This window comes from Trachemys scripta, chromosome 1 (genome assembly GCF_013100865.1).
Source record: "Trachemys scripta elegans isolate TJP31775 chromosome 1, CAS_Tse_1.0, whole genome shotgun sequence".
Lineage (NCBI taxonomy): Eukaryota > Metazoa > Chordata > Testudines > Emydidae > Trachemys > Trachemys scripta.
In genome coordinates, this window is record NC_048298.1 from 106,536,970 (window position 1) to 106,552,516 (window position 15,547).

General features: G+C 48.0%; 1 protein-coding gene across 1 annotated transcript in view; it reads right to left on the bottom strand.

The window, feature by feature from the left end:
• Positions 1–608: 608 nt before the first annotated feature.
• LOC117882368 (sodium- and chloride-dependent GABA transporter 1-like) overlaps positions 609–15,547 on the bottom strand; it is a 30,525-nt gene continuing 15,586 nt past the window's right edge. Inside the window, exons 8-13 of the mRNA XM_034780531.1 lie at positions 15,287–15,399; positions 7,428–7,559; positions 6,446–6,548; positions 5,118–5,218; positions 3,810–3,977; positions 609–729 (exon numbers count right to left, since the gene is read on the bottom strand). Of these exons, the coding sequence (XP_034636422.1) occupies positions 625–729; positions 3,810–3,977; positions 5,118–5,218; positions 6,446–6,548; positions 7,428–7,559; positions 15,287–15,399 (722 nt within the window). The 3' untranslated portion in view covers positions 609–624. The remainder of the gene's footprint in view (positions 730–3,809; positions 3,978–5,117; positions 5,219–6,445; positions 6,549–7,427; positions 7,560–15,286; positions 15,400–15,547) is intronic.

The window sequence follows — 15,547 nt, forward strand, 5'->3', positions numbered from 1 at the left end:
ATAATAATGGTGTGTTTGTGGCTGAAGGACAGCAGCTCCAACAGCACAGCACCCCTCCTGCCTGTCCAGATTGCTGAGGGGTATCCAGTAGCCACCAATATTCTGTAGTCCTGGTTGGTGCATCCATTGTACAGCACATAGGACTATTTATTCATTAAACGTGCTTTATGCTATATTAATTGATAATCATCTGGAATTTGAATCCGTAGCCAAAATACAGCTGGTTTTATGCTGTGACAGCCTCGCTGTTCATTAGAGGGTGCGTGGTGGACTTTAGTATAGAAGAGGGGCTGAAGAACACAAAGAAAAAGGAGACGTTATTGTACTATAGAAAATACCACCTCTGGTCAGCAGGAAACTAGGGCCTGGGACATTCCGTTCTGTGGTATGGATGGGGATCATAAATTACAAAGACAGTCACTGCACATTGTCCTTGTGGAATTTAAAACAGAGTCTCGATTAGCTGGGCTAGGGGCAGTGCCATGAAAGGGCTCCTCTGTTAGATCCTTCCCACGCTGACTGAAACCACCAGTGGAGTTGGGCACACACAAGCAGCGCCAGAGGAGGTCAAAGGGCAGTGGCGGGAGCAGCTACAGAGCAGGATGAAGAGGTTCTGCCCTCTGCCTAGACAGCAGCATCGGAGACTCTCCCATTCAATGAGGTCTTCGGTTTTAGTCCATTGTTCTGAACATTCACCTCTTGTGTGGGCTGAGTCATCTGCTGAAAACGCTGTCCAGGAACAAAGAAAGATTACAGGAAGAACACAAGTACCCAGGGGAAAACGAGGAGACCGTTTCACCACCACCACCTCCACACGTGGCATGTGGCTGAAGCTGCAGGTCATAACCCTTCTTTCCAAATTGAAGAGACATCCCTCGTTACAGCAAGAGGGCTACCAAGGGGATAGTGAACACTGAAACTGATTAGGACAATTGCTCCAGATACCACACACCTCCATTTGGCAATGTAATCACTTCCCTTTTGCTTTTCTATTATACACAGTTCTCTCTTCTGAACGACAGAGATCACCATTACAAAGTAAGCCAATAGTTAACGCACAGTTATAGCAGAACCTAGACGCTAAAGCTAGTCAAAAACATTTTTTAAATGACCAAAAATGTCAAGGTTCTTCCCATTTCACAAGGATTTAAAACGGACCCACTTTTCATTTTCTATTCCATTTTTCATGAAGTTCTCATTAAAAATGTTATCCAATGGTTACAGAACGTGAAGGAATTTACAGATTATGGCTCTGATCCTGCATGGCTCTTTATGCCAACATGAGTTCCCATTTATATCAACCTGACAGGATCAAAGTCTAAATGAAACTGAGGTCCATTGGTAGAGCTGTGTCCGGAAGACAGCCAGGGAGATGGAATGTGGGAGAGAACAGTCCCTTAGGCGGGGGGGCACTCATTATCTGAGCAGTATGGGTTGAAGCTTAGGGGTGAATGGACATGGAGGCTAAATTCCAGGAGGGGAAGTGGTGCTTTAAATTATGGAACATGAGGCAGAGGGGAAGGGGGCCTGAAGTGAATGGACATCACTGGCCCGGAGAAGAGCCCCTTCAGGAGAGGGAAGAGCCCCTGTACTCAGACATATCTGAAGTGTTTCTTGCTGGGTGAAGCCCCTGAAATGTTTAGTGAGGCTCTCCTGCCATTCATGTGCTTTTTTCTTATATTCATGCTCAGTAGGATTAAAATGGCTTATAATCTTTCCTGTCTGTCAAAACCCCTTTATTCTGCATTGACATCTAATTTCCCTCCAGCCTCAGCTCCGTTACAAGCTAATCCTCTCTCTCTCTCTCTCTCTCTCTCTCTCACACACACATACACACACACACACTCTCTCTCTCTCTCACACACACACACATTATCCCTACTGCCACCTGCTGTTTGCTGCTAGTGCAATGGATCATGGAGGCCAGGGGCCTGGGTGTGTGTGTTGGCTGCCTCTGAAAAAAGTGACATTCCACTGAACTGGCAGAACGGTCAGTGCACTCGGGATATTGAGTCTGATAGAGTGAGCAAAGGGAGGGGAAGGTAAATAGACGCCAATCATACTGTTGTTATTTCTAATTCCCATTGACTGACATTGTCAGTATGCACCAGATGCTGAGAGAGCTCCTGGAGCAACAGAATATAACCGCACTCCATGGGCCTGCAAGACAGGGATTCAGTGGAAACGTGGATAATCACGTGGACACCAGGTGAGATCTCAGGTTACAGATTCAGCTCACTTAGGGGCAGACTGCGATATCCTTAATCACTTGGGATAGTACAAGTCGCCCTCCTGAAGTCAGTGGAAGTACTTGAGGGTTTTGATGCTACTCAGTGTGAGTCAGGACATCACAATCTGGCCCTCCCAGCCTGCTCCTGCTCCCAGTGAAGTCAGGAGAATACTGTCCCCAGCTTCAATGGGAATAGAATTGGAACCAAACACAGGGAGGAACTGATGCCCCAATCAGGAGACAAGAAGGGATTTCCCCCCATGGCACATTACCAGTGAGTGGCGGGGAGGGGTGGTGAGTGTTCATACCATCCTATGGAGCTCTGAGCAAGGATCATCTGTAAGGATCAGAGATGGGTCTGAGTGGGGATTGTTCGCTTTGATTTCTCAACACGATTCTCAGCCTATTGCTATCAGTAGAGAGAAGGGTAATGCCCTGTGACTGTCTTTGACTGAATCTCTTCTTCTGGCCCAAAAGAAAATGACATTATGGTGGGGTCTATATTGGTGCAGCGCTGGGGCCTCTCTCTGTCTTTCTTTCATTTTTAAAGTGAATTGAATGCCGGAGAAAGATAGGAGACTGACAGCCCTTTTTATCCATGAGACAGTCAGTTCCAGTGCAAACCTCCCTCACCAATAGACCTTGGCTCTGAGCTACTTCAGGCTTCATGCTCATTCAGAATGTGGCATCTTTGCTGAGATTGCCTGTTAGTGACATTCATAGCTAGAACGGGGCAGGAACTGGAATTTCCACCTTTTCAAACGTTTGCTTTCATTCCAAATCGGAACAAAAAAGAATTTAGAAATTTCCCATGAAACAAGATGTATGAAAAGGTTTTGTTCCAGGACAATCAAAAACCATTTCCTTTTGATTTTGACTTTTTTTGAAAAAAATAAATAAATTATAATATAAAATAAATTTCAAAATGAAAAGTCATTCGGAAATGAAAAAATCAAAATGTTCCATTTCCGAAATGGTCCAGACAGAATGTTCTGACCTTCACAAAACGCATCATTTCAATTTCTTTTTTCAAAACAAAATTTGGTCAGAATCAACATGTCCCCTTGGAAAGTTGTGTTTTGCAATGGGAAAACATTCTGTTGGAAGATTTTCAAACATCTCTCTATGTAACAGTGCTATGCTGATGTGGACAGCAGTCTGCTAGGAATGGGACCAAGAGTCCCTTGACTTGTTTCACATAAGACACCAAACAGGAATGAGAAGGTAACAATTTTTGGTAACTACTGACCTGTGAGGGATTGTAGCCAAGAGGTAAAGGCACATATCTCCTTACCCCAATCCTCTAAGGCATTCATTTGCCTCAATGAGGAAGGGCTTTCTATTGGCTTATATGGAATGTGTTGTGCAGGACATAGTAGAAAGCATAAGGAGCAGATCAGAAGAGCGCAGAGGGTATTGGGGGATGAGGAGGGAGTATTTGGGAAGTCCTGGTTTACAAAGACCACAGGAGTCAATACACTGACACAGGGGCTGCGTGAAGTTTATAGTGGGTTGCTGGTGGGAAATTCCCTCTGGACAGATAATTGAGCAGAGGCAGAAGTTGGAAAGTTGCTTTTACCTGCCTGATGGTCCCCTCGGAGGTGAAGAAGTAGTACAGCATATAGCCCGGAATCAGCACCATGGAAGACAGAGCCATGAGCCAGCCGATGCCCTGTCCCCATGGGGGATAGACATATTTCCCCAGAGTCAGAGGGGTCATTTCAACCACACTGAAGAAGAAAACACCCTGAAGAAACAGGATCAGCAGTCACAGCATAGTATGGCACAAGCAGAAATATTCACAGACTTTGTCCTTTTGAGAGTTCCTTAAATTCTCACTATGAGTTATAGTCAATAATCACACACCATTCCCAACAGCCCTCCCTCCCCTGCGAGCCAGAGCTCCCGCACCGTTCCCAACAGCTCCCACCACAAGCCAGGGTTCCCGCACCGTTCCCAACAGCTCCCTCTCCGAGCCAGAGCTCCCGCACCGTTCCCAACAGCTCCCTCTCTGAGCCAGAGCTCCCGCACTGTTCCCAAGAGCTGCCCCCAAGAGCCAGGGCTCCTAGACCAGTCCCAACAGCTACCCCCACAGCCAGGGTTCCTGCACCAACTGCACCTTTCTCTCTAATCTTCTCATTCCACCAGAGACTGTTTCTACCCCATTTCCTACAGCAATTCTGGCTGAGACAGGCTGAGAATGCATGGTAATGTTTTCCCCATGGTCAGTAGCCCTAAAGGCCCCTGCCCAAGCCAGGGCACTTACACCCCTCCCTCCTTCAGCTTCTGCTGCACACCACACTCCCAAACCATTTCCTAAACAGCTTCCTCTTAGCTGATTCTCAGGAGCTAAGAACTTCCCACACCCAGCATTCCCACGGCAATCCCAATAGCACCTCCTGCTGGGAGAGGAAGGGTTGGAGGGGGGAGTGGAGGAGCTGAGAGCTCATCAGTGCCAATTCTATTATATCTGAAAGTGCCTCCTGCTGAGAGAGGCTTGAGAAGGGCTGAGGCTGGAGCTAGAGTGTCTGAAAATTTTCTCCACAGCCAACAATGATTTTTAAAGTCATAAATCACCAGTTCAGCTTCTGAAATATCAAACACAGGAACAACATATTACTAATCGCATGTTCTAGGCCAAGCTCTCCCCTCTCTTCTGAGAGTCAGTTGCAGGGATTCAGGTGGGAGAATAAAAGAGGCTCCGCATATTTCTTTTCCTGCCAGTTGCTTTGACTCTTCTTAGGACCAACTTGAGGTTAATGCCAGATCTGGATTTGGATCAGAGTTACCTAGATTAAAAATTTAGTGTTTCCCCCACTCACAGAACGATCCCAGTGAGGTGGCCCTTCTAGATCAACCTCCCCAAAGAGAGTTGCTTTGTTCTCACCACGCAAACGAGGGGAGTGAAGAAGGCCCAGCAGAGCTTCCACCAGCTGCAAGGTTGGTAGCCAATCATCTCTTCAATGTTCATGTAAAATCTGTTCACACCTACAGTGAGAAATGCGTGTTAGCAGCAGCAATGATATCTCAGCACCATTCTCATCACCTCTGTCCAGTGACCCAACACAGAACAGGAGAAGGAGGACATGTGGGATCAGAGAGGAGAGCAGACATTTAAGGTGAGTGTGGAGAAGTGTAACGCTCACTCCCCAGATAAAACGTAGAGGCCATTGACACAAACACTGGACTGGGATCTGAACAGGTACCTGGATAATTTTATGACCGCTAAAAACATCTACAGCTTCCCAAGCTAAGACAGTGATAGTAATCAACTAACAAAGGTCTAGATCATAAGCTAGACTAGGTCATAGATTGACCTTGGAGGGGTCAAGAAGGAATTCCCCAATACCCCAGCACTGCACAATTGGATGGGCAAGTTACTGAAGAGGGGGGACTCAGGTTTCCCTCTGAAGCATCAGGCATTGGACACTGCCAGGATACCAGGGCAGATGGCTCAGCAGTCAGATTTGGCCTAACAAATTCTATATTCATATCTAGGGTCAGCTCCAGGCACCAGCCCTCCAAGCATGTACTTGGGGCGGCACCTGGAGGGGGGCGGCGCTCACCAGGGGAGAGCGGGGCCGCGGCCGGGCTTGCTGCCCTCCCCTGGTGCTCCGGCTGGCTGGGGAGAGCGGGGCCACAGCCACACTCGCCGCCCTCCTCCCGGCGCTCCGGCCGGTTGAGGAGAGCGGGGCCGTGGCCGGGCTCTCCGCCTTCCCCCCGGCGCTCTGGCTGGCCGGGGAGAGCGGGGCCGTGGCCAGGCTCGCCGCCTTCCCTGGGTGCTCAGACCAGCCAGGGAGAGCGGGACTGCGCCAGGCTCGCCGCCCTCCCCCGGTGCTCCAGCTGGCTGGGGAGAGCGGGGCCGCGGCTGGGCTCGGCGCCCTCCCCTGCCGCACTCCCCGGCGGGGAGCAGCGGGAGGCTTTTTTGCCTGGGGCTGCAAAAAAGCCAGAGCCGGCCCTGTTCATATCATACCCTCGAGAAATCTAGAGGCCTGTGCATATTTCCATTTGTGAATGTGTGCTCAGCTGAGTGGCTGTCTGAGGAAGCAAGATGAGTGTCTCCTGGGGTTTTTCAAAATCTTTCAGCTTTGGCCCAACACTGTAGTCAATTGTCAATCTCCGACTGACTTCAATGGCTAGTGTTGAGGGCTTTTGAAAATGGCATCTTCTATGCCTGTAGATAAGCAGCAAAGGAACAAGGTGAGTTGCACTTACCATAACACCAGGAAATTGAGATGGTCTCAAAGAAGACGAGGAAGAGAAGACACATGCCGCTGGCTGAATAATAATCAAACAGCTTGAAGACATAAATGCCACCCTGAGGACACAAAGCCAAGGGGAGGGGGCCTGGTTACGGAGTACAGCCTGGGTGGGGAGCTGAGGATTAATATCATCAATACTTTTCTCTAATCATTTTGCCTTTGTATGTTAATTTCCTTGGCCTATGGAAGCCAACAAAGATGCATCATTTTGTTATAATCTAATTCCTGCCATTTTAACAGACGTACTCTGGAATGTGGTCAAGGAGTGAGTGTTCAGGCCTGGCTGAGGGTGGGGAGAGAAGCAGGACTCTCGCGTGGCTGCCTTCCCCCTCTAGTGTGAGGTGAAGCCACTTTGTAAAATGAATCCATTCTGTCCCTCCTGCTGCACATCAGATATCTCTGCAGATGTTCCATGTTCTGTGACTCATCCAGCATGAAGTCACAAAGTGGGAAAGCCAAACCCTGGCCTCCATGTCACTGATCCGGGTCCCGAAGTCCGCACACAGAGCCTGGGCCTCACTGCCATACACCCAGTATACAGATCTCTGCATTAGGTCACTCACTAGGGCATGTAAACATGGAGCCTGGGCCTTAGTGTCACTGCCTCGGAGCCCCCACCAGACCTGCTCTCTTTTGGTTTATCTCAATCTTCTGCATAGAGAATGTGTCACCCCACAGGGTGTAGGCCCATCCAGGAAGCAACAGGAGTCCCAGCTAGACTGACCAGAAGGCTGATGGTAACTTACTGAGATTTAATGTGGAGACTGCAGCTTGCTGGACAGATGACTGTGCTGGGCAAATCCCAGACCAGCAGTGGCCCTAGTGCCTTTCACGGACAATGGCCCTTCCCCCAGGCTTCTTCTGCTGCTGTTATACAAGGAGGTGGATGGAAGAGCACCAGAAACAGGCGCTGGAGTGAGCACAGGGAGAGGTACCTGGGTGATGTTGGAGAATCCGACAATGTAGGAGATAAGACAGACCACAGCGATGAAGAGCTTCTTCCTGGCCCTGAGGAGATAGGGATACTCATCTATCAGGGCTGTGACAAACCCCTCCACGGTGCAGAACTGCAGGAGGAAAGACACACACACAAATACATCACCACCTTCTGCATTCCCTTGAAACACTCCTCCTCCTCCTTCCCTCACTCCCCCCGGGGTGGTGCCACCTCCCTCCTCTCTGGAGAACGCACCACCTCTCAGCCTGGATTTGTGTCACTTCTTCTATCTCTGTGTCCAACCGACCACTGCTTCCCTGCTGCCTGTAGGTAGTGGATGACCTCAACCTACACCTCATTTCCTGTAAGTGCTCCAGCATGTAGTGACGGTGCTGAAGGGCCACCACGCTGAAGCCTGGTGTGTGTGTGTGTGTCAAAATCCGTTCCTTCCACTTGACTGCAGGAGTTACCACAGGTAGCTGGATGATGATTGGTGTTGTGGAGAAGGAAAGGGGCTGGTGTGGAAGTGAAGGGGAGGCTGGCTGAGAGGGAGGACTGGATATGCCAAGTCATGGGGAGAAGATAGTGGGAAATAGAGAAGGGCATGGGTATGGGAGACCATCAAGTGGTGAAAGATATGGGTGTGGAAAGCTATGGGCAAGAGAGTAAACGGCAAGGGAACTGGAAGTCACTTCAGATTAAGAGTGGTGTATGGGAGGAGAGGGAAGTGGGCACAGGAAGTCACTGGAGCAGATGTGCCTGGGGAAGTCCTAGGGGAGTTGTGTGAGGAGTAGTGGAGGGGGAGAGGAAGGCTGAAGCAGTAAATACCAACAGGATACAAACTTCTCCATGTCCTAACTAGATCACATGGAACACACAGGAAGAGATGGCGAAATTGTGCGATGCTCCTAGTACAATCCCCACGTAACACGGTATCTTGTTTCATGATGATTACTGACACATAGTGGATCTAAATGCCAGAGCAGAAGCATGGTCTAGTGGCTTATGCACCTGGCTGGGAACTAGGCGGCCTCAAGGTCTAATCCTGACACTGATGTGCCATGTGCCCTTGGACAAGTCATTAAGGCTAAAGATTTCAAACCTGGATGCCTAAAGTTAGACACCCAAATAGAACATTTAGGCACCTAAATAAAAATGGCCTGATTTATAGCTGTGCTGAGCTCCTGCGGTTCTCACTGATGTCAGCTGGAGTTGCGAGTGCTCCGTACCTCTGAAGAGCAGGCCATTGCCGTGTTTCCTCTTTCACATTGCTTAGGCTGCTGGTGTGCTGAGTCCACTGCCTATCGTGCTGGCCAATAGTGTCTCATTGTTTCCTTGTCCTCACCCCTCCCCTCCCATCGGTCTGTCTGTCTCCAGCTGTTATCTCTTGCTGTATGCTCAGAGTATAAGATCTTTGGGGCAGGGACAGTCTTTTGTTTTGTGTTTGTGCAGCGCCTAGCACAATGGCAGTCTGAGGTCTGTGATTGGGGCTCCCAGGCGCTAGCATAATACAAATAATAAATAATAATTGTTATTACTCTGTGTACTCACTTCCTTCTTTCTCTTTACAGTGGCCTTGGTGTGTTTTCTGAAATGTTTCCCTTTCCTCAGTATATTGTTGTCTCTTTTCATTATTCCTGTCGCTTTTCGATTATTGGCGTCTGCCCCCCCATCCCAAACCTGAGTTGGTGATCCTGTTATTTCCTGTTTCTTATTTCCATTCCTGATTCTCCCCCTCTCTTTTCCCCCCTCCCCCTTGTCAGGGTCTGGTCATGCCATCAATGGTGGGGCAGGAGACTCCGTAGAATATTGAGTCACTGACAGGCTGGCCCCTCACATCAATTAGCAGACAAGAGAGTTTTCCCACAGCCCGAGGGGCATTCAGCCCCCACCACAGAATACAAAGAACTCGCACTGCTTCCGGGAGAGCTCCTTGTATCATGCAGGAGAAGATGAGGGCCCAAAGGGAGTTTAACTGCAGAAAAACAGCTGTGCAGTGGATAGGCTTGTGAGTGGGTGTTTCTGCTCTCCAGGACTCTGATTCCATCAGCGAGAAATGCTCATGAATAACCTGTAAGAGATGGCATCACATGGGACACACGTGGGCTTGGAATCACAAGGTGCCACTAACTCCCCTGGTGGAGCAAATGCCTGACCTGGAAACTGGTAGTTAAAAGGAATCATTAGCATATTATGCAAGAGGGTCTAGATGCAAGAAAACTAAACCCACGAGTGAAAACGGGTGCGTGTGTCTGGGCGTATCAATGTATGCCACTGCAGCTGTGAATAAGAATTTGCGATGTCCCTCATGGTGTAGTAAATACACAAAGGATTCTCTACTGATGCTACTGGACACAGACAGACCCTGTTATTCCCCTTGACTCTCCAGCAACCTGTGCTGCCTAGTGTCACCAGAAGCGGTTCTCCTTAAGCCCAGGTGTGACCAGGCTGAGTCCCGACTCTGTCCTCCCCAGAGCACACAGACCCTGAGTTAGGCCCTGATTCAGCAAAGTGCTTAAACACATTCTTCACTTTAAGCACATGCTTAAGGGTTTTGTTGAACCGGGATGGACTTAAGCGCATGTTGAAAGTTAAACATGTGCCTAAGTGCTTCACTGAAATGGGTCCTGAGGCACAATTTTTAAAGGTATTTAGGTGTTGCGCTGTTTAGCATTGCAATGCCTAGCTCATTTAGGAGTCTAAATCCCCTTGAGAGTCGATAGGATTTAGGGTTATAAGTGCCTAAACCCCTTAGGAGATGAGATTTAGGCTCCTAAATCAGTTAGGTGTTCAACACTGAGCTCAGCAACATCTTACTGACCAAAGCACCCCCCCCATGGGGTTTGGTTTTATTGGTAGCTGATAAACATTACCAGAACATAAACCTCAACCTTAGCTTCCCTCCCAAGCTTGGGTGTCCCTCCAGGACCAACTCTGCCCTCTCTCCAGGGAACCACTCCCACCTCCCTTCTAGCGCCGGTTCAATAACGAGCTGCACCTGCTACAATGAGCCAGCAGAACTTCAGCAGCCTTCTGAAGGGTTCTAGCACCTGTTAAGGGTGTGGTTTGACACAAGAGTCTTACCACCTTGCTGCACCGGGCCTGGACTAAGCAGTCATGGACTGGGCTGCTGACTGTCCTGTAGAATATGTTCCTGTGCACAACCAAGGCTTTCTGAGAACATGTGGGGCCTAATTGTCAAAAATGGCAGCCTGAAGTACTTGTGCAATTGCACATTTGCATTTGTGTGCTCAGTTATCGCAACACATGCAAATCAGGAGCCTGTGTGTACTAATGACTAGCCAGGCACCTAACCTACCTATTTGCATGCACAGTTGTTACTGCATGAGCAAATGTAGGCATATTTTTTGCATGCAGAAGCCGGCATCGTGGGTTCTACACTGTATGTGTAAATCATACACTGAATGAGGAAATCTCCAGTACGCAGATAGAAACCCTCAACATCTATTTATCTGTTTTTCTAAATGCTTGTTTTGCTTTTGATGCCTCATGCACCCCCCCCTCCCCCAGGCACTGACAGCCCCCTAAGAGCTCCAGGCCTGTGAGACTGACAGTCATATGGGACTCTAAGACTTTCAGGTGATATTTGAGAAGCAAAGGCATCAATAATTCCACACAGTGTTTAGGAGATTTATTGTCGTGTATCGAACTATTTACGAGAGCCGAGTGAATGATCCATAGAGAATAGTTCTGTCAGTGAACTTAGCTACTTTGGGAACATTTACTATTTATTTGAGATTGTTTGCCAAATAATATCTGCAATAAGTCCTGGTCTGAGCTGTTCGGTGGGAGCATTCAGCATGTGAAACTCCAGCTGGGTTGATTAGATTTGATTGGACATTAGGTGTGACAGTTGGGGAATATGTCTGCGTCCATTTATGAATTTCATGTGGTTTTATGAACGCTATCTGTAATTGCAACCAGTTTGTTATTATAGATCAGATCATCCATTTTGCAGCATTTTGTAGTGGAGAGGTTATGTAGGAGTGAGGGGAGGGAGGGAGGAAGGAAGATGTGACAGAGCAATCAAGGGCCATCAACACTGAGCAAATTTCCCCTGCTCAAACAATAGGGTTTCTGTCAGCAGGGCCTTTGGCTTTGAATGGACTCTCTTCACAGAAATCTGTCTGTGGAGAGGAGGAGCTGGAATCCTACCCCTCCCCCATCTAATCCAATCTTTTTGACAAGGTAGTTGCTTTCTAAGCCAAGGAAGCCATTTCATCACCAGATACAGAAGGCAAGCTGGAGTGAGTGGAGGAAGGAAGGACTCTATCTCCCCGAAGGCCTTGAACCAAACCCAGAACTCACAAACAAAACTCTCTTGTGCTTTTTAAGAGTAAGGGGTGTGTGTTTATGTTTAAGAAATCCCTTTACTAAGCCTGTGTTTCCTTGTTTTACCTACACATTGCCCTGAAGGGGTTAACTAGAAACCAGAGCTCCCACCACCAGGTGGGCTCTACAAGGAACTTGTCTAAGTCTTGGTCTACACTTAAAATTTTGATCAACATAGCTACAGAGCTCAGGGGTGTAAAAAATCCACACCTCTGAGCACCATAGCTAAGTCGACCTAACCTCCGATGTAGACGCAACAAGGTTGACAGAAGAATTCTTTCATCAACCTAGCTACTGCTGCTCGGGGAGGTGGATTACCTACAGCAACAGAAAAACCCCTTCCATCTCTGCAGGAAGCATCTGCTCTATGGCTATTATGTCACTACCTGGACCCAGGGACTATGAAGCATGTAGGATTCAGCAATCAGATCCCATCACAACAGGCTGGTGTCCTTCCAGAGAGTGGGACTAGACCAGGCCACGGCACAAGGTTTCCTATAAGGTGTGGGCTTTCTCCTGCACTGCCCCATACGCACAGAATGCCCTCCTGGAATTAACTGGGAAGGGCACTATCATCTTCCCCTTCCAAACCCACTGCTTCTGTAAGCCTTTCAAGGAATCAGTCAGTGTCTGGTGATTTGGATGTGTCACTCAGGAATAGCTGATATTTCCTTTGATAAAGTAAGCTAACTTGCCTGTGTCTGTACTATACCCTGTACAATAGGGCCAGGAGCTACTGCAGTACAAAGAAATCCTGGTGCCTGTGTTCTCTGACTTTGAGTGGTATCTCTTGGAATCAGGTCTCCCAGGTGAATACTCACAATTTCCTATTGCCAAATTCACCTTCTATAAATATTCTCTAGTAGTTGCTTAAAATTTCCACTGTACGTGGAGTTTCCTGCCAGTAAACTCATTCAGCAGAAATGAATACTTGCAGACCCCAGACAACTAAGGGGCATCGGAGAGGCTGCATGAGCCTGGGGATGGGGAACTGGCCCAGGGGACCTGGAATTTATTCCCAGCTCTGCCACTCACCTGATGGGTGACCCTGGGCAACACTTCACCTCCCTGTGCCTCCATTTCCCCTCACACCTTTTTTCTGTTTTGTCTATTTGGATCCTAAGATCTTCAGAGCAGGGACTGTCTCCTATTATGTATTTGTACCTGCCTAGCACAAGGAGGGCCTGATCTTAGTTGAGTTCTCTAGATGCTACCTTAATGCCAATAACAATGAAAAACAAAGCAGGAGGGGATTCAAGTCTTTATCCGGTGAACATTCATAGATTTGAGGTATCCACTCAGCTCTGCTGTTTACCCAGAAACGTTTTTTTCAGGCACCTGAGCCTGCCTAATGCTGCATTCCCATCCCAGCTCAGTGTGCTCTCTATGGGCTGAGGAGTACACAAGCCCTCCGCAGACCCCAACCAAAAGAGAGCTTTTACAGGATTAATTGGTTGGCTACCTGGCTATTCTGATGCTCACGTTATCAAAAATTATGCAAGTTATCATGTGCAAAATACATAAGTACCATCCAGTCCCTTCTTTTTTAGTGTGTGTGGGTTGGGATCTTCTGGTACACCTGATATTGCTCTGTCCAGTGTCCTCACAGGATATTCTTGTAGAGCCACAACTCACATTCCTCTGGCAGGAAAGAGGTCTGGCTGTAGCTCGTCTGGAACCTCGCTGCCAGTACTAGCCAGAGCACCAGCCAGACGCTGTGCCTGCTCCCTCTATGACATTGCCAGCCGCTTTTACCCAGGGTGCTTGAGAAACTAAGAACACTTTCACTGCCACTAGGGTTGTCTCTTTTTACTAGAGATGGGGCTGAGGTGAAACACTGAACACCCCCAAATTCTGGAAGAGTTCAGAGCCAAAGCCTAGCTCTCTACCTCTGCCCTGTCACTACTTTTTGAAATGTGGCTCCTTAGCATTGCACCAGCACATTGTGATGCGACTGACTCTTGGCACATCGCATAGACTATCTCTTTCCCAGGTTCAGGACTGAGGAAATTGTGGACGACAAACTGAAATAGCAAAACTTTTCACAGAATAGGAGACCATGGTGCATCATGGGAGATGTAGTCTGTCCAAGGAGCTGAGCCCATATAGAAGGACAATGAGGGCATAAGATAACTAAACTACAATTCCCATGAGGCACCTTGGGAGCTCAGGTGTATGCAAATTAACATCTGAATTTTTCATTTGAATGAAAAAGAGCTTTCAAAAGAGACTGATGGGAAAATGGTGGCCACTTTTTAAGACTGCCTTGTTTTGCAGGTACACAGACTATTGATCATTACTATTACCACTATTGCTTTATACTGTGGCACTGACTGGAGGCCCCAGGCAGTGATCAGGCCCCATCATGCTAGGCACTGTGCACAGACAGAATAAAAAGATGGTTCCTGCCCACTACCCACTGCCCATCAGCAAATTGGAGATTACCCCACAAATAACTGATTATATGGATGGGACAGATTGAAGTCTATAGGAGATCAGCCACAAAAGAATTGCGATAGGAAAGGACTTATTAAGGCAGGATGGGGGGTCACCTCATATACAACTGGTTATGTGGACAGGGCTCATCAGGAGTACAGGAGATCACTCCACTGAATAGCTGCCCAGAATGGAGGACCTCATTGCTGAATGAGAGAAATCACTCTATACAAGACCTACGTTCCCTGTAAGCTGTGCGGCTGGGAAGCCGCTCAGCAGGCTATCAAGTGCGGGGAGTTCAGGTGTCCCTCCCCCCACTGCTGTGTGCTATCCCTGCCCTGGAGCTGCTCCCAGGAGCCTCCTGCTTGCTGTGCAGAGCAAGGGGGTGGGGTGCTGATGTCAGGGTGTCCCCTGCCCCTGTACACCATTTCCACAGAGCTGGGGGCCGGGGGGCGGAGACACACAATAAGGCTCAGGACGGAGGGAGCTTGCTGGCAGCTGCTGCTGTGTCTAAACTTGCTGATCTATTTAAAAGGGCAGCATACTTAAAGGGGCAACACACTTCTCTGTCTGTCACACACACACACACATACTGTGTGCATCTGTCTCTCTCTCTCTCTCACACACACACAGTCTTTCACACTTACCTCCCAACACATACTTGTATTGTTGTTGTTACTTCTTGATACTTCTTTCAAAGTGTGTTATTTTAGTGTTTTGACTGGTCTATGCATTTCATAATTTTTATTTCTCTCTTACACTTACATTTAATTCTTTGAATAGTGAGTTCTAAAATGCCTAACCTGTCCTGGCTGGAGTAATCATCCCTATGGTAACTTTTTAAAAATATATATTATATCTAGGTTTTTGGTTTCTATTGGTGGCACAAATCCGCACATTACCTCAATATGGTGCACATAACAAAATTCATTCTGCACATGGATGGAAAAAATTAGATGGAACACTGTACAGGACTGACAGAGGAGGATAGACAACTGTCATCCGTGGCGGTTCTCATCTAACCACAACTTTGCTTCTTACCCCACTTTCCCTGGTTTGTTGTCTCACCTGGCTGTCAAGGCCTAACATCATTAACATGGAGAAGAAGAGAATCGACCAGAGAGGGGACATGGGCAGCTGCGTGACGACCTGTGGGTAGGCGAGGAAAGCCAGTCCTGGTCCTACCAGAATGAAAACGTATTGAATAGTTTATATTTCTAACGCGCTTTAACCATGAGGCATGTCAGAGCTCAGTATGACTATTAAACCAGGAGATGGCAACAGCAAAAACTTGCCAATATTTAGTATGGGCTCCACAAAAATCTGCCC